Source organism: Salmo salar, chromosome 09 (assembly GCF_965601325.2).
Source record: "Salmo salar chromosome 09, fSalSal1, whole genome shotgun sequence".
Lineage (NCBI taxonomy): Eukaryota > Metazoa > Chordata > Actinopteri > Salmoniformes > Salmonidae > Salmo > Salmo salar.
Genome location: NC_138299.1, coordinates 98,366,553 through 98,389,361, shown reverse-complemented (window position 1 = coordinate 98,389,361; position 22,809 = coordinate 98,366,553). Strand labels below are relative to the sequence as shown.

General features: G+C 46.1%; 1 protein-coding gene and 1 long non-coding RNA gene across 3 annotated transcripts; one reads left to right on the top strand and one right to left on the bottom strand.

Annotated features, from left to right (window-relative positions):
- Positions 1–691: 691 nt before the first annotated feature.
- On the bottom strand, positions 692–17,580 carry LOC106612260 (uncharacterized). Its single transcript, XR_001330262.3, has 2 exons — positions 17,372–17,580; positions 692–2,039 (listed from the first exon to the last, which is right to left on the bottom strand). It is a non-coding gene; the product is annotated as an uncharacterized LOC106612260 (long non-coding RNA).
- Positions 15,900–22,561, top strand: LOC106612259 (ganglioside GM2 activator). 2 transcript variants are annotated; one of them, XM_082956094.1, is made up of 5 exons: positions 15,900–16,010; positions 16,090–16,237; positions 16,343–16,495; positions 18,618–18,800; positions 20,812–22,561. In XM_082956094.1, exons 2-5 carry the CDS (start codon positions 16,139–16,141, stop codon positions 20,968–20,970), a joined length of 594 nt encoding a protein of 197 aa, XP_082812220.1. In that variant the 5' UTR covers positions 15,900–16,010; positions 16,090–16,138; the 3' UTR covers positions 20,971–22,561. The 2 variants fall into 2 exon arrangements, with proteins under 2 accessions (XP_082812220.1, XP_014068738.3); XM_014213263.3 differs by having other exon boundaries at positions 15,943–16,237.
- The last annotated feature ends 248 nt before the right edge of the window (positions 22,562–22,809 follow it).

Sequence of the window (22,809 nt, the reverse complement as noted above, 5' to 3'; positions counted from 1 at the left end):
AAATCAGTTCTGTTATACTCACAGACATTATGTTAACAGTTTTGGAAACTTTAGAGTGTTTTCTATCTAAATCTACCAATTATATGCATATCCTAGCTTCTGGGCCTGAGTAGCAGGCAGTTTACTCTTGTGAAATTAACCACGTCTCAGTAATGACCAACACATCTGGATTGGAGCTGTGAACCCACACTTTCAATTTATCCATTTTAGGTAATAAGCTTCTAGTCTTAATGTGCAGAAAACACAGGCTTTTATGAGAGCAGAAATCAGTGAAGCAGATATCAGAGTTGAATTGGGGCTAGCAACAGTAGATGGGCCAGGGTGTACATGCACATTTCCAGAAACCATCAGCAGTAATACAATCAAGGCACGGCAGAGAGTGTACTGAATGGTACTGTGCACAGTGATACACGGTTGTACAGGTAGGAACAGGCCTACATCATAGTTTACCATGATGGCTTGGGGATCACCGACAACAGTGGTTCAACTTCAGTTGCTGATAATAAAAAACATTAAATATGGATAACTATATCAGACCATTCACACACAGACACACACACACACACACAAACACACAGACACAAACTCTCTCTCATACACACACACACACACACACACACACACAAACACTCACACACACACAAACACTCACACACACACATATAAACACAAACAAACTCTCACACACATAAACTTTTGCTAGGAACTTTAATAATATCAAGTGTAATCTCATATGCGAGGTCATGACATGGTGCGTCATAGTCAGGGCTGCTCATGCATGCGCTCGCCAGTCAGAGTGACATTTTTTCCAAATCTTTTCCAACGTTTCATCAAAGGTGAAGGTGAGGGAAATGTAATCAATATTGCTATTCAATTAATAACAAACAGATTCACGCTAAACCATATGAATAAATTAACAATTATCATCCCCACCAAGACTTATGCTTTATCACGCTGACATTAGAGTTAATAAACTATCTGTCTGACTCATGAGGTGACATTACAGTTAATAAACTATCTGTCTGACTCATGACGTGACATTACAGTTAATAAACTATCTGTCTGACTCATGAGGTGACATGACAGTTAATAAACTATCTGTCTGACTCATGAGGTGACATGACAGTTAATAAACTATCTGTCTGACTCATGAGGTGACATGACAGTTAATAAACTATCTGTCTGACTCATGAGGTGACATGACAGTTAATAAACTATCTGTCTGACTCATGATGTGACATTTCCTCAACAGGTTGATAGTTAAACTGTGATACTATCTGAGTCTGACTGATGAGGTGACATTTCCTCAACAGGTTGATAGTTAAACTGTGATACTATCTGAGTCTGACTGATGAGGTGACATTTCCTCAAAAGGTTGATAGTTAAACTGTGATACTATCTGAGTCTGACTCATGAGGTGACATTTCCTCAACAGGTTGATAGTTAAACTGTGATACTATCTGAGTCTGACTCATGATGTGACATTTCCTCAACAGGTTGATAGTTAAACTGTGATACTATCTGAGTCTGACTGATGAGGTGACATTTCCTCAACAGGTTGATAGGTATACTGTGATAGACAGGAATATAACAAGAGGACTCTATCTTCATTATGTACAGTTTTGATATGGAACGACATCAGAACCTTCCAAGCACCTCCCTTCATGTGTATAACGCAACATGAAACAGTGTTACAAGGGTAATAATGACAGGAGGGTTCTATAGAGACATGGAAAACGTGTGTTTGATATGGACTGACAGACTAGTAATAACCTGTCGTATGAGGTTTCTGAAACAGGTATTCAAAAGAGAGTAAAGGCCACAGTATAAAGAAGCATGGCTTCACAGCACGGCTTCAAAGTACGGCTTCACAGCACGGCTTCAACGGCACGGCTTCAACAGCACGGTTTCACAGCGTGGTTTCACAGCGTGGCATCAACAGCATGGCTTCAAAGCATAGCTTCAACAGCGTGGTTTCACAGCATGGCTTCACAGCATGGCTTCACAGCTGGACTAAGGTGGTAGAGACAGGATAGAGGCTAAAGAGATGGGAGAAAGATGTTTTGTTAAATCCTCTTCACACAGTTTAATGTCTGAGACAGAGAGAGGGAGGGAAGACAAGGAGAGACACGATTGATGGAAGATCAGCTCAGACAATCAAAGGAAGAAAGATTTGGTGATGCGTCCCAACAGGTACCCTATTCCTTATTTAGTGCACTACTTTTGACCAGAGCCTTGTAGTATTATGCAATAATCGGGAAGTAAGGGAACAGGGTGCCATTTTGGACATACACTTGGTGATGCCAGAGAGAGAAGCCTGTCTGGTGCACCCTGTCCAACCGTATGTCTGGATCGAATGAGAGAGAGAGGACTGTTTGATAACATCATAGAATTGGTAACGCTCCAACATAACTCATACAGGTCTACGTCAGCCTAGGAATCTGATTAGCCAATGTTGTCTTGTGTTGATTTTATAAGCTTAGTCCTGTTTAAACTAGAAAAACTTAGAGAGAACTGTGATCCCTACCAACCCTTCCAGGATCACTACCAACCCTTCCAGGATATATCTCAACCAGCCCTACCTGGATACATCCTTACAACTAGCATACCTCCCAACCATCCCTATCATCCCTACCAACCCTTCCAGGATATATCTCAACCAGCCCTACCTGGATACATCCTTACAACTAGCATACCTCCCAACCATCCCTATCACCCCTACCAACCCTTCCAGGATATATCTCAACCAGCCCTACCTGGATACATCCTTACAACTAGCATACCTCCCAACCATCCCTATCACCCCTACCAACCCTTCCAGGATATATCTCAACCAGCCCTACCTGTATACATCCTTACAACTAGCATACCTCCCAACCATCCCTATCACCCCTACCAACCCTTCCAGGATATATCTCAACCAGCCCTACCTGGATACATCCTTACAACTAGCATACCTCCCAACCATCCCTATCATCCCTACCAACCCTTCCAGGATATATCTCAACCAGCCCTACCTGGATACATCCTTACAACTAGCATACCTCCCAACCATCCCTATCATCCCTACCAACCCTTCCAGGATATATCTCAACCAGCCCTACCTGGATACATCCTTACAACTAGCATACCTCCCAACCATCCCTATCACCCCTACCAACCCTTCCAGGATATATCTCAACCAGCCCTACCTGGATACATCCTTACAACTAGCATACCTCCCAACCATCCCTATCACCCCTACCAACCCTTCCAGGATATATCTCAACCAGCCCTACCTGTATACATCCTTACAACTAGCATACCTCCCAACCATCCCTATCACCCCTACCAACCCTTCCAGGATATATCTCAACCAGCCCTACCTGTATACATCCTTACAACTAGCATACCTCCCAACCATCCCTATCATCCCTACCAACTCTTCCAGGATATATCTCAACCAGCCCTACCTGGATACATCCTTAAATCCCTACCAGTCATATCGGCCCAACTAGCATACCTCCCTACCATCCCTCCCAACATACAACCCTACCATCCCTACAATCATACACCCCTACCACCCCTATCATCCCTACCATCCCTACCATCCCTACAAAACCTACAATCATACACCCCTACCACCCCTACCACCCCTACCACCCCTACCACCCCAACATCCATCCCAACATACCTCCCTACCGTCCCTACAATCATACACCCCTACCAACCCTACCACCCCTACCATCCCTCTCAACATAAACATACAACCCCACCATCCCTCCCAACATACATCCCTACCACGACTCCCATCATACACCCCTACAATCATACACCCCTACAATCATACACCCCTACCATCCCTACCACCCCTACCATCCCTCCCATCATACAACCCCACCATCCCTCCCAACATACCTCCCTACCATGACTCCCATCATACACCCCTACCATCATACACCCCTACCATCCCTCCCAACATACCTCCCTACCATGACTCCCATCATACACCCCTACCATCATACATCACTACCATCCATACCACCCCTACCATCATACATCACTACCAGCCCTACCATCATTACCATCACTACAAGCCCTACCATAACTACCAGCCCTACCATCACTACCATCCCTACAGACACTACAAGCCCTACCATCACTACAAGCTCTACCATCACTATCATCCCTACCATCACTACAAGCCCTACCATCACTACAAGCCCTACCATCACTACCATCCCTACAATCACTACAAACCCTACCGTCACTACAAGCCCCACCATCACTACCAGCCCTACCATCACTACCATGCCTACCATCACTACAAGCCCTACCATCACTTCAAGCCCTACCAGCACTACCATCACTACCATCCCTACCATCACTACAAGCACTACCATCACTACAAGCCCTACCATCACTACCATCCCTACCATCACTACCATCACTACCATACCTACAATTACTACCATCCCTACAATTACTACCATCCCTACTATCACTACCATCACTACCATCCCTACCATTCCTACCAGCCCTACCATCACTACCATCCCTACCATCACTACCACCCCTACCATCACTACCATTCCTACCATCCCTACCATCCCTACCATCACTACCATCCCTACCATCACTACCATCCCTACCATTCCTACCATCCCTACCATCACTACCATCACTACAAGCTCTACCATCACTAGAACCCCTACCATCCATACCATCCCTACTGTCCATACCTTCCCTACCATCCCTACCATCCCTACCATCCTTACATTCCATAACATCACTACCATCCCTACCATACCTACTATCATACATCACTACAATCCCTACCGTCCCTACCATCCCTACCAGCCATACCAATCCTTCCATCCATACCAACCTTACCATCACTACCAACCCTACCATCAAACATCCCTACCATCTCTACCATCATACATCACCACCGTCACTACCATCCCTACTGTCCCTACCATCCCTACTGTCCCTACCATCACTACCATCCCTACCGTCCATACCGTCCCTACCGTCCCTACCATCCATACCGTCCCTACCGTCCATACCATCCCTACTGTCCATACCATCCCTACAGTCCCTACCGTCCCTACCATACCTATTATCATACATCGATACAATCGCTACCGTCCCTACTGTCCCTACCGTCCCTACCATCCATACCGTCCCTACTGTCCATACCATCCCTACAGTCCCTACCGTCCCTACCGTCCCTACCATCATACATCACTACAATCGCTACCGTCCCTACTGTCCCTACTGTCCTTACCATCCATACCGTCCCTACATCCCTATTATCCCTACCATCCCAACCATCCCTACATCCCTACTATACATACCAATCCTACCATCAAACAGCACTACCATCCCTACCATCCCAACCCACCCTACCCACCCTACCATCACTACAATCCCTACCGTCACTACTGTCCCTACCGTCCCTACCATCCCTTCCATCTTTACTGTCCCTACCATCCCTACCATCCCTACTATCATACATCACTACAATCCCTACCGTCCAAACCATCCCTACCATCCCTACCGTCCCTACATCCCTACCAGCCATACCAATCCTACCATCCATACCATCCCTACCATCCCTACCATCAAACATCCCTACCATCCCTACCAATCCTACCATCCCTACAATCAAACATCCGAAACAACCCTACCATCCCTACCATCAAACATCCCTACCATCCCTACCGTCCCTACCGTCCCTACCGTTCCTACCGTTCCTACCGTACCTACCATCCCTACCGTCACTACCATCCCTACCATACATACTATCATACATCACTACAATCTCTACCGACCCTTCTGTCCCTACCGTCCCCACCATCCCTTCCATCCCTACCGTCCCTACCATCCGTACCAACCCTACCATCCCTATATTCCTTACCATCCCTACCGTCCCTACCGTCCCTACCATCCCTACCATCCTTACCATCCCTACCAATCCTACCATCCATACCATCCCTACCATCCCTACCAACCCTACCATCAAACATCCCTACCATCCCTACCATCAAACATCCCTACCCTCATACATCACTACCATCCCTACCACCCCTACCATCATACGTCACTACCAGCCCTACCATCACTACCATCACTACAAGCCCTACCATGACTACCAGCCCTACCATCACTACCATCCTTAATGACACTACAAGCCCTACCATCCCTATCAGCCCTACCATCACTACAAGCCCTATCATCACTACTATCCCTACCATCACTACTACCATCACTACAAGCCCTACCATCACTACAAGCCCTACCATCACTACGATCCCTACCATCACTACCATCCCTACCATCACTACAAGCCCCACCATCACTACCAGCCCTAACATCACTACAAGCTCTACCATCACTATCATCCCTACTATCACTACAAGCCCTACTGTCACTACCATCCTTACCATCACTACCATCCCTACCATCACTACAAGCCCTACCATCACTATCATCCCTACCATCACTACCATCCCTACCATCACTACAAGCCCCACCATCACTACCATCCCTACCATCACTACAAGCCCTACCACCCCTACCATCCCTAACATCACTTCTTACCCTAGCATCCCTACCATCACTAAAAGCCCTACCATCACTACCATCAATACCATCACTACTGACACTACAAGCCCTGCCATCACTACAAGCTCTACCATCACTAAAAACCCTACCATCACTACAAGCTCTACCATCAAAACCATCACTACCGACACTACAAGTCCTACCATCACTACAAGCTCTACCATCCCTACCATCACTACCATCCCTACCATCACTACAAGCCCTACCATCAAAACCATCACTACCGACACTACAAGCCCTACCATCACTACCATCCCTACCATTACTACCATCACTACCATCCCTACCATCACTACCATCAATACCATCCCTACCATTCCTACCAGCCCTACCATCACTACCATCCCAACCATTCCTACCATCACTACCATCACTACAATCCCTACCATTCCTACCATCCCTACCATCACTACCATCACTACAAGCTCTACCATCACTACAAGCCCTAGCATCCATACCATCCCTACCATCCTTACCATCCTTACCATCCCTACCATCCATACCATCCCTACCATCCTTACCATCCCTACCATCCTTTCCATCCATACCATCACTACCATCCATACCATCCCAACCATCCCTACCATCCTTACATCTCTACCATCCTTACCATCCCTACCATCCTTACCATCCCTACCATCACTACAAGCCCTACCATCCTTACATTCCATAACATCACTTCCATCCCTACCATCCCTACCATCAAACATCACTACCATCCCAACCCACCCTACCTTCCCTACTATCCATACGATCCCTACCATCCTTACATTCCATAACATCACTACCATCCCTACCATCCCAACCCACCCTACCTTCCCTACGGTCCCTACCATCCCTACCATCCTTACATTCCATAACATCACTACCATCCCTATCATCCTAACCCACCCTACCTTCCCTACCATCCCTACCATCCTTACATTCCATAACTTCACTACCATCCCTAACATACCTCCTATCATAAATCACTACAATCTCTACCATCCCTACCATCCCTACCATCCCGACCATCAAACATCCCTAACATCCCTACCATCCCTACCATCCCAACTATCCATACCATCCCTACTATCCATACCATCCCTACAATCCCTACTATCCATACCATCCCTACCGTCCCTACCGGCCATACCATCCCTACCATCCATACCATCCCTACCGTCCTTACCATCCCTACCGTCCATACCGTCCCTACCATCCCTACCATCCCTACCAGCCATACCAATCCTACCATCCATACCATCCCTACCATCCCTACCATCCCTACCATCAAACATCCCTACCATCTCTACCAACCCTACCATCCCTACCATCAAACATCACTACCATCCCTACTATCCCTAGTATCCATACCATCCCTACTGTCCATACCATCCCTACCATCCCTACCATCAAACATCCCTAACATCCCTACCATCTCTACCATCATACATCCCTACCTTCCCTACCATCCCTACCATCCCTACCGTCCCTACCGTCCCTACCGTACCTACCGTCCCTACTCTCCCTACCATCCCTACCATCCCTACCATCAAACATCCCTACCATCAAGCATCACTACCATCCCTACCATCCCTACTATCCATACCCTCCCTACCATCCCTACTGGCCCTACCATCTTTACCGTCCCTACCATCCCTACCGTCTTTACCATCCCTACTGTCCCTACCATCCCTACTATCCATACCATCCCTACCACCCCTACCATCCCTACTATCCATACCATCCCTATCATCCCTACCAGCCCTACCATCCCTACAATCTATACCATCCCTACCGTCCCTACCATCCCTACCATCCCTACCGGCCCTACCGCCCCTACCGCCCCTACCATCACTACTATCCATACGATCCCTACCATCCCTACTATCCCTACCATCCCTACCACCCCTACCGTCCCTACTCTCCCTACCATCCCTACCATCCCTACCACCCCTACCGTCCCTACTCTCCCTACCATCCCTACCATCCCTACCATCAAACATCCCTACCATCAAGCATCACTACCATCCCTACCATCCCTACTATCCATACCTTCCCTACCATCCCTACTGTCCCTACCATCTTTACCGTCCCTACCATCCCTACCGTCTTTACCATCCCTACTGTCCCTACCATCCCTACTATCCATACCATCCCTACCACCCCTACCATCCCTACTATCAATACCATCCCTATCATCCCTACCAGCCCTACCATCCCTACAATCTATACCATCCCTACCGTCCCTACCATCCCTACCATCCCTACTGTCCCTACCGCCCCTACTGCCCCTACCATCCCTACCATCACTACTATCCATACGATCCCTACCATCCCTACTATCCCTACCATCCCTACCATCCCTACCGTCCATGCCATCCCTACCGTCCCTACATCATACATCACTACCATCCCTACCATCCCTAACAGCCCAATCAACAATACAAGCTCTACCAGCACTACTGTCCCTATCAGCCCTACCATCCCTATTAGCCCTACCATCCCTATCAGCCTACCAGCCCTACCAGCATACATCCCTATCATCCCTACCATCCCTATCAGCCCTACCATCCCTACCAGCACTTCCAGCCCTACCAGCATACATCCCTACCATGCCTACCAGCACTACTAGCACACATCCCTACCATCTCTACCAATCTTAGCATCCCTACAAGCCCTATGGACATTACCAGCCCTACCATCCCTACCAGCCCTAAAAGCATACAACCCTACCAGCACTACAAGCACTACCATCATACATCCCTACGAAATCTAACAACCTACCAGCCCTACCAACCCTACTATCATACATCCCCATGAACTCTACCAGGCTACCATCCCTACCAGCACTACCAGCACTACCAGGCCTACCAGCAAACATCCCTACCATCCCTTTCAACCCTACCAGCATACATCCCTACCAGCCCTACCTGCCCTACCATCCCTACCATTTGTACTAGCTCTACCAACTCTACCAGCATATATCTCTACCATCCCTACCATCCTACCATCCCTACCATCTTACCATCCCTACCATCCCTACCATCCTACCATCCTACCATCTGTACTAGCCCTACCAACCCTACCAGCATACATTCTACCATACCTACCATCCCTACCAGCCCTTTCAGCCCTACCAGTCAACAAAGTGAGGGAAAGGATCTCGGAGAAACTGAAGATGAACCACAGGAAGGTTGAGGTGGAGTGCTCCCATAGGACTGGGAAAGCTACCCAGGCGACAGGCCCAGGCCGATAGCGGTCAAGTTCTTGAGGTTCAAGGACAAGGTAACTGTTCTGGAAAGAGCTAAGAACCTGAGAGGAGCCTATATCTTCCTCAAGAAGGTCTATCCTGAAGTTGTGCACCAGAAGAGGAAAGAACTGATCCCAGCCATGAAAGCTGCCAGAGCGCGTGGGGACATTTTTTACATCTGCTACATCACAGGATCATTGTCCACCCTCGCTCCCAAACAGCTTGGTAGGGATGAGAGAGCCAAACCTATGAGTTCGTAGCTTCAACCACACAGCACACACACTTCCACACACCAACTGATTAATGGACTGCTGAATGTATGTATGTTTTTCTCCTACTTTGTTTGCTCTTTTCCATGTTATGTCTATCTCTGATAAGCTACCCAGGAAAGGGCTGTAAAATAGCCCATATTAATATATGTAGCAATAGGTTCAGGAAATTAGTAACTTGCTAAAATCAGATAACATTCATATATTAGCCATTTCTGAGACCCATTTAGAAAGTTAATTTGATGATACAGCAGTAGCAATATGAGGATATAGTACATGGTGTTACAGCCCCACCAGCCCTACCAGTCTACCAGCCCTACCAGCCCTAGTACAGGGTGTTACAGCCCTACCAGCCCTACCAGCCCTACCAGCCCTAGTACATGGTGTTACAGCCCTACCAGCCCTACCAGCCCTAGTACATGGTGTTACAGCCCCACCAGCCCTACCAGTCTACCAGCCCTACCAGCCCTAGTACATGGTGTTACAGCTCTACCAGCCCTACCAGCCCTAGTACATGGTGTTACAGCCCTACCAGCCCTACCAGCCCTAGTACATGGTGTTACAGCCCTACCAGCCCTACCAGCCCTAGTACATGGTGTTACAGCCCCACCAGCCCTACCAGCCCTAGTACATGGTGTTACAGCCCTACCAGCCCCACCAGCCCTACCAGCCTACCAGCCTACCAGCCCTACCAGCCCTACCAACCCTACCAGCCCTAGTACATGGTGTTACAGCCCTACCAGCTCTACCAGCCCTACCAGCCCTAGTACATGGTGTTACAGCCCTACCAGCCCTACCAGCCCTACCAGCCCTAGTGCATGGTGTTACAGCCTACCAGCCCTACCAGCCCTAGTACATGGTGTTACAGCCCTACCAGCCCTACCAGCCCTACCAGCCCTAGTACATGGTGTTACAGCCCTACCAGCCCTACCAGCCCTACCAGCCCTAGTACATGGTGTTACAGCCCCACCAGCCCTACCAGCCCTACCAGCCCTAGTACATGGTGTTACAGCCCTACTAGCCATACCAGCCCTAGTACACGGTGTTCTAGCCCTACCAGCCCTACCAGCCCTACCAGCCCTACCAGCCCTAGTACATGGTGTTACAGCCCTACCAGCCCCACCAGCCCTACCAATCCTAGTATATGGTGTTACAGCCCTACCAGCCCTAGTACATGGTGTTACAGCCCTACCAGCCCTACCAGCCCTACCAGCCCTAGTACATGGTGTTACAGCCCTACCAGCCCCACAAGCCCTACCAGCCTACCAGCCTACCAGCCCTACCAGCCCTACCAACCCTACCAGCCCTAGTATATGGTGTTACAGCCCTACCAGCTCTACCAGCCCTACCAGCCCTAGTACATGGTGTTACAGCCCTACCAGCCCTACCAGCCCTACCAGCCCTAGTACATGATGTTACAGCCCTACCAGCCCTACCAGCCCTACCAGCCCTAGTACATGGTGTTACAGCCCTACCAGCCCTACCAGCCCTACCAGCCCTACCAGCCCTAGTACATGGTGTTACAGCCCCACCAGCCCTACCAGCCCTAGTACATGGTGTTACAGCCCTACTAGCCATACCAGCCCTAGTACACGATGTTACAGCCCTACCAGCCCTACCAGCCCTAGTACATGGTGTTACAGCCCTACCAGCCCTACCAGCCCTGCCAGCCCTAGTACATGGTGTTACAGCCCCACCAGCCCTACCAGCCCCACCAGCCCTAGTACATGGTGTTACAGCCCTACCACCATACCAGCCCTATCAGCCCTGCCAGCCCTAGTACATGGTGTTACAGCTCCACCAGTCCTACCAGCCCTACCAGCCCTAGTACATGGTGTTACAGCCCTACCAGCCCTATGAGCCCTACCAGCCCTACCAGCCCTACTAGCCCTAGTACATGGTGTTACAGCCCTACCAGCCCTACCAGCCCTAGTACATGGTGTTGCATTCTTACTTGAAAACTTCTTACTTGAAAACATAATTTTATTTCCATTTAATTTCCAGATCTAGACATGCTAAAGTAGTTTCACCCATAGTGGCATGAAGCTGAGAATAGCCTATGAGACAGGGACATGACCTGCTCTGATTCTTCTGCTGCGTATACACATGCAGTGTGATCTGAAGGCTAACAGCAGTTCATTTAGTGTTTTACTGAGTTTCCCATGACAAGATGAAGATTGTCAACCTCAAGGCTAAACAGAGAACAGAGCTATATCAATCCACCAGCCCTGTCTCTATGCTGTCTCAGGGTTATTAGCTGTCCCACAGGACCTGTCACTATGCTGTCTCAGGGTTATTATCTGTCCCACAGGCCCTGTCTCTATGCTGTCTCAGGGTTATTATCTGTCCCACAGGCCCTGTCTCTATGCTATCTCAGTGTTATTAGCTGTACCACTAGTCCTGTCACTATGCTGTCTCAGGGTTATTAGCTGTCCCACCAGTCCTGTCACTATGCTGTCTCAGGGTTATTAGCTGTCCCACAGACCTGTCACAATGCTGTCTCAGGGTTATTATCTGTCCCACAGGCCCTGTCTCTATGCTGTCTCAGGGTTATTATCTGTCCCACAGGCCCTGTCTCTATGATGTCTCAGGGTTATTAGCTGTCCCACCAGCCCTGTCTCTATGCTGTCTCAGGGTTATTAGCTGTCCCACCAGTCCTGTCACTATGCTGTCTCAGGGTTATTAGCTGTCCCACAGGACCTATCACTATGCTGTCTCAGGGTTATTATCTGTCCCACAGGCCCTGTCTCTATGCTGTCTCAGGGTTATTATATGTCCCACAGGCCCTGTCTCTATGCTATCTCAGGGTTATTAGCTGTACCACCAGTCCTGTCACTATGCTGTCTCAGGGTTATTATCTGTCCCACCAGCCCTGTCACTATGCTGTCTCAGGGTTATTAGCTGTCCCACCAGTCCTGTCACTATGCTGTCTCAGGGTTATTAGCTGTCCCACAGACCTGTCACAATGCTGTCTCAGGGTTATTATCTGTCCCACAGGCCCTGTCTCTATGCTGTCTCAGGGTTATTATCTGTCCCACAGGCCCTGTCACTATGCTGTCTCAGGGTTATTATCTGTCCCACAGGCCCTGTCTCTATGCTGTCTCAGGGTTATTAGCTGTCCCACCAGCCCTGTCTCTATGCTGTCTCAGGGTTATTAGCTGTCCCACCAGCCCTGTCTCTATGCTGTCTCAGGGTTATTAGCTGTCCCACCAGTCCTGTCACTATGCTGTCTCAGGGTTATTATCTGTCCCACAGGACCTATCACTATGCTGTCTCAGGGTTATTATCTGTCCCACAGGCCCTGTCTCTATGCTGTCTCAGGGTTATTAGCTGTCCCACCAGTCATGTCTTTATGCTGTCTCAGGGTTATTAGCTGTCCCACCAGTCCTGTCACTATGCTGTCTCAGGGTTATTAGCTGTCCCATTAGCCCTGTCTCTATGCTGTCTCAGGGTTATTAGCTGTCCCACCAGCCTTGTCTCTATGCTGTCTCAGGGTTATTAGCTGTCCCACAGGACCTGTCACTATGCTGTCCCACCAGCCCTGTCACTATGCTGTCTCAGGGTTAATATCTGTCCCACAGGACCTGTCACTATGCTGTCTCAGGGTTATTAGCTGTCCCACCAGCCCTGTCTCTATGCTGTCTCAGGGTTATTAGCTGTCCCACCAGCCCTGTCTCTATGCTGTCTCAGGGTTATTAGCTGTCCCACCAGCCCTGTCTCTATGCTGTCTCAGGGTTATTAGCTGTCCCACCAGCCCTGTCTCTATGCTGTCTCAGGGTTATTAGCTGTCCCACCAGAATACATTTAAATCAGCGAGTGTGTGGAGGGTGCTGCATGTTGCATTCATCCAATGGCTGTTTGCATGAGCTGCATTGCAAGAAATAGCTTAATGCATCTGCAGAATATTAACCTGGTCAGCTTGTAGAACATTACAATCATTTGCCTATCTGGGATAAATGTTGTCAATGCATGACATTTAGGCTATATGACTGACTAGGTACAGGCTATATGACTGACTAGGTACAGGCTATATGACTGACAAAAGCACTACTATAGTGTTATAACATCAGAAAATAACACTGAAAGGATTTTAAAAATGTAATTCAAAACAACTTGTGCAAGACACTGCTGGACTTTACTTTCAGCATTGTCTACGATGTCAAATCTCTGAGAGTAGGCCATGCCATGGTGTTCACTGGGAGGTGAGTCCATGCCATGGTGTTCACTGGGAGGTGAGGCCATGCCATGGTGTTCACTGGGAGGTGAGGCCATGCCATGGTATTCACTGGGAGGTGAGGCCATGCCATGGTGTTCACTGGGAGGTGAGGCCATGCCATGGTGTTCACTGGGAGGTGAGGCCATGCCATGGTATTCACTGGGAGGTGAGGCCATGCCATGGTGTTCACTGGGAGGTGAGGCCATGCCATGGTGTTCACTGGGAGGTGAGGCCATGCCATGGTGTTCACTGGGAGGTGAGGCCATGCCATGGTGTTCACTGGGAGGTGAGGCCATGCCATGGTATTCACTGGGAGGTGAGGCCATGCCATGGTGTTCACTGGGAGGTGAGTCCATGCCATGGTGTTCACTGGGAGGTGAGGCCATGCCATGGTGTTCACTGGGAGGTGAGGCCATGCCATGGTGTTCACTGGGAGGTGAGGCCATGCCATGGTGTTCACTGGGAGGTGAGGCCATGCCATGGTGTTCACTGGGAGGTGAGTCCATGCCATGGTGTTCACTGGGAGGTGGGGCCATGCCATGGTGTTCACTGGGAGGTGAGGCCATGCCATGGTATTCACTGGGAGGTGAGTCCATGCCATGGTGTTCACTGGGAGGTGAGGCCATGCCATGGTGTTCACTGGGAGGTGAGGCCATGCCATGGTATTCACTGGGAGGTGAGGCCATGCCATGGTGTTCACTGGGAGGTGAGGCCATGCCATGGTGTTCACTGGGAGGTGAGGCCATGCCATGGTGTTCACTGGGAGGTGAGTCCATGCCATGGTGTTCACTGGGAGGTGAGGAAATAAAGACAACACTTCCATCTGGTGGTGGGAAGCAGATAAACAGTACTGTAGAACAAGATGCCCGTAGACAAGTTTGCTACTGTAACTATAAGCCAGCTACCTAGATGGGTGTAAGCGTTGTCTTCAAAATACAGTGCCTCAGGCTAGCAACCAATTAAGCCTCTACATCTGCGTCGCTTACTCTCGTGGGTTTTAGGCTCTGTTTCTGTATAGGCCTTTGTGACAACATCAGTTGTAAATAGGTCTATATAAATAAATGTGATTGATTGATTGAAGTCTATCCCATGGGTTTAGCTGCAACGTTAAATGCTTGTTTTGGAACCTGGAGGATACTAATGGATGGCAGTTTTGCTGAGATGTTTGGCTACTGTACTTAGAACTAAATCTGGCAACCACTGAATTGTCTTTATGCTGGAGACAGGCTATGGATTAGATTTGTTCACAAAAGCCTGTATCACAATTGATCAATCTAAAGAATAAAGACCAATTTCCTGATTGGAGGTATCAAGTGAAGGATTAAATTGATTATGAAAACGAACACATCTGGTAAATAAACGTCTAATCTAACGCATCTGGTAAATAAACTTCTGACTGTAGGAAGATCTCAACTGTATATTCCTCGCGTCCTCTCTCTCCTCGCCTCCTTCTCAAACCCCATTGGATGAGATTTAGAGGTTCCGCCCATCTGACCTTCACCTTCAATGGGTTTTGAGAAGAAGGAGAAAGGAGCGAGGATGCGAGGAAATATAATTAAGATTTGTCCATTTACATTTGCGCCCACTTTATGGAGTATGTCACGTGACGAGCGTCCAGTTTGCGTTGATAAACACGGAAGTGGGGCTGAAACGTGAAAACAAATCTTTACCGCACCGCCTCACAAAGTGTTATGACACAGTCAATACCGATTATTTTTATACGTGCACAATCTTAGTTTACGTGATTTCTGCTGTTATTCTGAATTAACCGTAATTATTTATAGTTCTGCTGTAGAGTAGATTAGCACAATGAAGAACTGTATTGCTGCTGTGATAACACTATGCATTGTAATGCAGGTGAATGATGCTTTGGATTTCGATAAAACGCGCACGGCATATTCTGCAAAGGCGAGTGAAATATCTTTAAATGTATTCAAATGTTGTTCAGTAACCTACGCTATCAATTCATTATGTATGGTATAGTAACATAGACTATTCAATGCTATTGCACAGATCTTTGGGTTCTCATGGGAGAACTGCGGTAAGCCAGACGACCCAGCGGTTCTGAAGACCCTAGCCCTGTCCCCGGACCCCATCACAGTTCCAGGGGATCTGACGGCCAGTGCGTCCGGGAACACAACGGTCGAGCTGGCCGCTCCCCTCGCTGTTAGTACTAAGCATGCACAAAGGGTCTCCTCCTAAAATGCTCAAATGAGATTTGGAATGCTATTTGATTACTTATGAAGTATACTGATTTGTTTAGGTAGCTAGCGGTGGTGGAAAAAGTACCCAATTGTCATACTTAATAAAGGTAAAGTTACCTTAATAGAAAATTACTCAAATAAAAGTGAAAATGACCCAGTAAAATACTACTTGAGTAAAAGTCTAAAGGTATTTGGATTTAAATATACTTAAGTATCAAAAGTAAATGTAATTGCTAAAATATACTTAAGTATCAAGAGTAAAAGTACAAGTATAAATAATTTAAAATTCCTTATATAAAGCAAACCAGATGGAATCATTTTATTGTTTTTTTTTTAAATCTACAGATAGCCAGGGACATGCTCCAACACTCAGACATCATTTACAAACAAAGCATTTGTGTTTAGTGAGTCCGCCAGATCAGGGGCAGTAGGGATGACCAGGGATGTTCTCTTGATAAGTGTGTGAATAAGTCAATTTTCCTGTCCTGCTAAAGGAAAATGTATGGCGTAAAATGTACATAATTTTCTTTAGGACTATAGCGAAGTAAAAGTAGTCAAAAATATCAATAGTAAAGTACAGATATCCCACAAAAAACTACTTAAGTATTACTTTAAAGTATTTTTACTTAAGGACTTTACAGTGCTGGTAGCTAGTGAAATGTAGTTAACCAACCATTCGTTTTTGAGGTAGGCATATGGTATTGCCTGTCTTTTTAATATATACATATATATAGAATGAATAGGCTCTTCATGGATAAAAATGGTCACAGTAAAAGCCAGTTATACACACTATAGCCCTAATAAATAAGAGACCATCAGTTCTGCCTGAAAAACTTACCAACAGAGAATTGAATGCTGTTACTTAGCCATTTCAGTCTGTAGGCCTATTCAGACAGGTGAGAGCCTATTCCACTTTGTCTGTGTGTGTCTATTGTTGGCTCTGAGTGCTTCTGGGGGGCTCTGGGTAGTTCTGGGTGCTTCTGGGTGCCGTGTTGTTAAACAGGTAGAAACTTGCCTGGGGGATGTTAGTATGACTCACTGATCCCATGAGCTTCATGTGAGCAGCTCACCACATAAACCCCGCTCTGTTGCACTGATGACCCAAATAGATATGAAATGTACAGTATACTTCCTGATACAATGCTCACCCTTACAATGCAGAGTTCACAAGAGAAGGGATGGCATTGGCAGTGCTTTTGGCAATGTTCTGATCAAGAATGCACCAATGTAATATTGCTGCATTTTGGAGAAAAAAATTCAACAGACAGCTTTCACGTACTAGACATTCTGTTGTTCCTGAACTTGAATTGCTTTAGTTGATGCAATGCATAGAAGAGTGACTTAACTGTTCTTCTTGGAAATCAATTACTTAGATCACAGTGCCAGATTATAATTTTCCTTCCCTACCAAGTAAAAAGGCAGTAACTGTTCATAGCGTGCAACTGAGAAAAATTGCTTTTATTTACCTTGGTTTCACAGTAACGTTATGCAGTTACTGCTAACATGACCCCCATTTTCTCCAAAACACAGAACAATAGAGGCAGGATACTTGTTCACATGATTAAGCATGTATTTAATGTAGCAAAAATGACATGAACAAATTTTAGACCAAATGAGCAGTTACTGCCTTTTAGCTTGGTATGGCAGTAATACCCTCCCCTGAATTCTTTCTAACATTGCAGAATTCCAATGGTGACATCATTGCAAGGGAAGAATATAACAGTTTTGTCTTTGCTGTAAACGACTAGGGCACAATGTTCAAGTCAAGAATAGCGTGGCATTAGACAAGGCTTTAAAACACCATGGCACTGGTCCTATTTTCTCCTCTTAGGTAACTTGACCAAGCTTGGTGGTACAACTGTAAAATATAGTTTTATTGACACTTTGTTTTTCATAACATCCTGGCCCTATTTAGGATGCAAATTGGCCAGTCAAAAGTCGAACAGTAGTTAAATAACAGTATTTTGTCCGTAGGTAAATGTAACCTTGTGATGGCTTACCTTGTGGATAGGTGTACTGTTACTGTAGCCTACCATGTTTTTCCAGACATCCCACTTAACTGGCCCAATATATTTCTCTCTTAGGTGAATGTGACGCTGGAGAAGGAGGTGGCAGGGTTCTGGGTCAAGGTCCCATGTCTGGAAGAGATAGGGAGCTGCCATTACACAGACGGCTGTGAACTGCTCAACCAGCTGATACCGCCAGGACAGGACTGTCCTGAACCTCTTCACACCTACGGCATCCCCTGCCACTGTCCCTTTAAAGCTGTGAGTCTATACTGTAGTTCATCCCCTGCCACTGTCCCTTTAAAGCTGTGAGTCTATACTGTAGTTCATCCCCTGCCACTGTCCCTTTAAAGCTGTGAGTCTTTACTGTAGTTCATCCCCTGCTCACTGTCCCTTTAAAGCTGTGTCTTTACTGTAGTTCATCCCCTGCTCACTGTCCCTTTAAAGCTGTGAGTCTATACAGTAGTTCATCCCCTGCTCACTGTCCCTTTAAAGCTGTGAGTCTATACAGTAGTTCATCCCCTGCTCACTGTCCCTTTAAAGCTGTGAGTCTATACTGTAGTTCATCCCCTGCTCACTGTCCCTTTAAAGCTGTGTCTTTACTGTAGTTCATCCCCTGCTCACTGCCCCTTTAAAGCTGTGAGTCTATACTGTAGTTCATCCCCTGCTCACTGTCCCTTTAAAGCTGTGTCTTTACTGTAGTTCATCCCCTGCCACTGTCCCTTTAAAGCTGTGAGTCTATACTGTAGTTCATCCCCTGCTCACTGTCCCTTTAAAGCTGTGAGTCTATACTGTAGTTCATCCCCTGCTCACTGTCCCTTTAAAGCTGTGAGTCTATACTGTAGTTCATCCCCTGCTCACTGTCCCTTTAAAGCTGTGAGTCTATACTGTAGTTCATCCCCTGCCAATGTCCCTTTAAAGCTGTGAGTCTTTACTGTAGTTCATCCCCTGCCACTGTCCCTTTAAAGCTGTGAGTCTTTACTGTAGTTCATCCCCTGCCCATTGCCCATTTAAAGCTGTGAGTCTATACAGTAGTTCATCCCCTGCCTACTGCCCCTTTAAAGCTGTGAGTCTTTACTGTAGTTCATCCCCTGCCCATTGCCCATTTAAAGCTGTGAGTCTATACTGTAGTTCATCCCTTGCCGACTGCCCCTTTAAAGATGTGAGTCTATACTGTAGTTCATCCCCTGCCACTGTCCCGTTAAAGCTGTGAGTCTTGAGTTTGTGGTCATGTTCATTAGGGCACAATCATTTGAAACCATTTTGCAATGAAAAATGATCATGGTTGTTCCTGGTCCTTCTATTGGCATGGGTGTTCCTGGTCCCTCTATAGGCATATTTGTCAATTTTATTCAATTTGGTGCCTTTTGAACACAACCCTCCTACATGGTATGTGTTGTAGAAAGTACCTGTTATTCAGTGGTTACCGCTTAGGCTACTTCCCTCTTTCATATCCTCATCAGTGCAATGTAGTGAATGTCCGTTGATAGCACTGTGAATGATTGGTAACAGAGTGCTGTTTGTTGAACAACAAAACGTACTCTGAATGTTTTGAACATTTGCACTTAACGTTCTGTTGCTCAGTACTCATTCTGTTTTTCCTCAAAGATACGTTTTTTCTGTTTACTCAATGTCTATTGTGTTCAAATGACCTACAGTGAGGGGGAAAAGTATTTGATCCCCTGCTGATTTTGTATGTTTTCCCACTGACAAAGAAAGGATCAGTCTATAATTTTAATGGTAGGTTTATTTGAACAGTGAGAGACAAAATAACAACACAAATATCCAGAAAAACGCATGTCAAAAATGTTATAAAATGATTTGCATTTTAATGAGGGAAATAAGTATTTGACCCCCTCTCAATCAGAAAGATTTCTGGCTCCTAGGTGTCTTTTATACAGGTAACGAGCTGAGGTTGTTATTCTGTCTCTCACTGTTCAAATAAACCTACCATTAAAATTATAGACTGATCATTTCTTTGTCAGTGGGCAAATGTACACAATCAGCAGGGGATCAAATACTTTTTACCCTCACTATATTTTCTCTCTCCTGAGGGTGCATACCTTTTCTATACAGTAAAACATTCTTCACTCAAAGGCTTGTGTCCCAAATTACACCTAATTCCTGTATATACTTTGACTAAGGTGCACTACCTTTGAATAGAGCCCTATGGGCCTTGGTCATAAGTAGTGCACTTTATAGGGTATAGGATGCCATTTGGGTTGAAGTGAAAGTGTATTGGTTGAAACCTCTATTTCCTGTCTGTTCTAAGGGGGTATACGCACTACCAGAGTCAGACTTCTACCTCCCTGACATTGACCTGCCCTACTGGCTGACCAACGGACACTACAGGGTACAAGGAGTGCTGGGAGCTATGGGAAAAGAACTGGGCTGCCTCAAAATCATCTTCTCTGTCCACTCTAATAACTAAATGATGGATAAATGATCTTCTCTGCCCACTCTAATTAAATGGTGGATAAATGACCTCTTCCCACTCTAATTAAATGGTGGATAAATGACCTTCTCTGCCCACTCTAATTAAATGGTGGATAAATGACCTTCTCTGCCCACTCTAATTAAATGGTGGATAAATGATCTTCTCTGCCCACTCTAATTACATGGTGGATAAATGACCTTCTCTGCCCACTCTAATTAAATGGTGGATAAATGACCTTCTCTGCCCACTCTAATTAAATGGTGGATAAATGACCTTCTCTGCCCACTCTAATTAAATGGTGGATAAATGACCTTCTCTGCCCACTCTAATTAAATGGTGGATAAAGGACCTTCTCTGCCCACTCTAATTAAATGGTGGATAAAGGACCTTCTCTGCCCACTCTAATTAAATGGTGGATAAATTACCTTCTCTGCCCACTCTAATTAAATGGTGGATACAGGGAACATTATGTACCATTCAATGAGCTGGTGTACTGACATTTTGTCTACTTTATTCTGAAGGGAACTTCTGCTCTGCTCTCATCTCTTCTCATCTCATCCAGCCGCCAATTGAGAACTGGGCCTGTATACACAAAGCCTCTCAGAGTAGGAGTGCTGCTCAAGGATCAGTTTTACCTTTACAATCGTAATGAATAAGAGGGGGGGACCTGATCCTAGATCAGTACTTTAAAAGGCGTTGTGGATACTGGCCCTGTACCAAACAAGCAGTAACAGCTGCAACTGTAGTAGTACTGTAGTGTAGGATACGATTCAGACTCACTTTCAGGTAAAACAGTTCAGTTGAGTGATTTTTGCATGGCTTCCTACTGTACTGCTATGAACTTGTCATAACCAGTATGATTCTTTTTCATAATGTTTTACACAAATTTTTATTAGATTTCTTCTCAAGTGTGAATGGCCGTGGGTATGCTTCTATTGGTCATCGGCTTTTACCCTTGGTAAGGTACTGGTCACATGACTAGCAGTTTTAGGAGTTTTTAATTGTGACATAGTCGTTTCTAGTTGATGCTTACTGTGTCATCATTTTTGGTTCTATGGGTCATAATGCTACTTCCTGTTGCTAGTGGTGACACTTCTGATTTTACAACCCCTGGGAATATGTTGTTCTTCCTGTTGCTAGTGGTGACACTTCTGATTTTACAACCCTTGGGAATATGTTGTACTTCCTGTTGATGGTGTATTGATCTGTTTTTTTCTGAAGGTGTTTTATTGTTGACATGTTCAAAGTGCCTAAATAAACCTGCTGGAAAGGAGATCTGCGAATCAGGTGGGACTGTGTGATGTTTCAAAGGGAAATGGAATGAAAGCAGACAATCAATTCCCTCCCTCGTATAATACTGTACCAATAGGCTAATCCTATTCTATAACCAATTAAAGTGTTGTAAGGAAGTGCACTATCTTAAATAATAATTCTAATGAAATGGTTATCAAGTATAGAAGTCTTAAGGAATCAACATGAAAAATTGCATCTTGATTATTTAGAAATGACATGCTTACTACTGTAACAAATCAGCATTATGTTGGTAAAAACATTTTTTTTTCTCAATAAAATAATATCCTATGTTTGTAAGTCTTTTGTTTTCTGAAATGCATGACTGTGTTGCACAATCAAGGTGTCCAGGATTTGAATCTTTGCAGTTCCACAGGATGGCCACAAGATGGAACTAGAGGTTAAACGTTGATTACATGATGGATATGTTAGTACTTCATCTTTCTGATGTTGACCAGTCAGTCTGCAGTTGGAAATCCACTCTTTGTGTCCTCGTTCCTGATTTTACAGGGTGTACTCCAATTCACTTTACATTAACAGATG

Excerpts from the sequence above, each read along its gene's own strand:
- LOC106612259 (XM_082956094.1), top strand. The coding sequence starts at position 16,139 with ATGAAGAACTGTATTGCTGCTGTGATAACACTATGCATTGTAATGCAG. Across the intron at positions 16,238-16,342 it reads GCACGGCATATTCTGCAAAG|ATCTTTGGGTTCTCATGGGA; the intron begins GCGAGTGAAATA and ends GCTATTGCACAG. Across the intron at positions 18,801-20,811 it reads GCCACTGTCCCTTTAAAGCT|GGGGTATACGCACTACCAGA; the intron begins GTGAGTCTATAC and ends GTCTGTTCTAAG.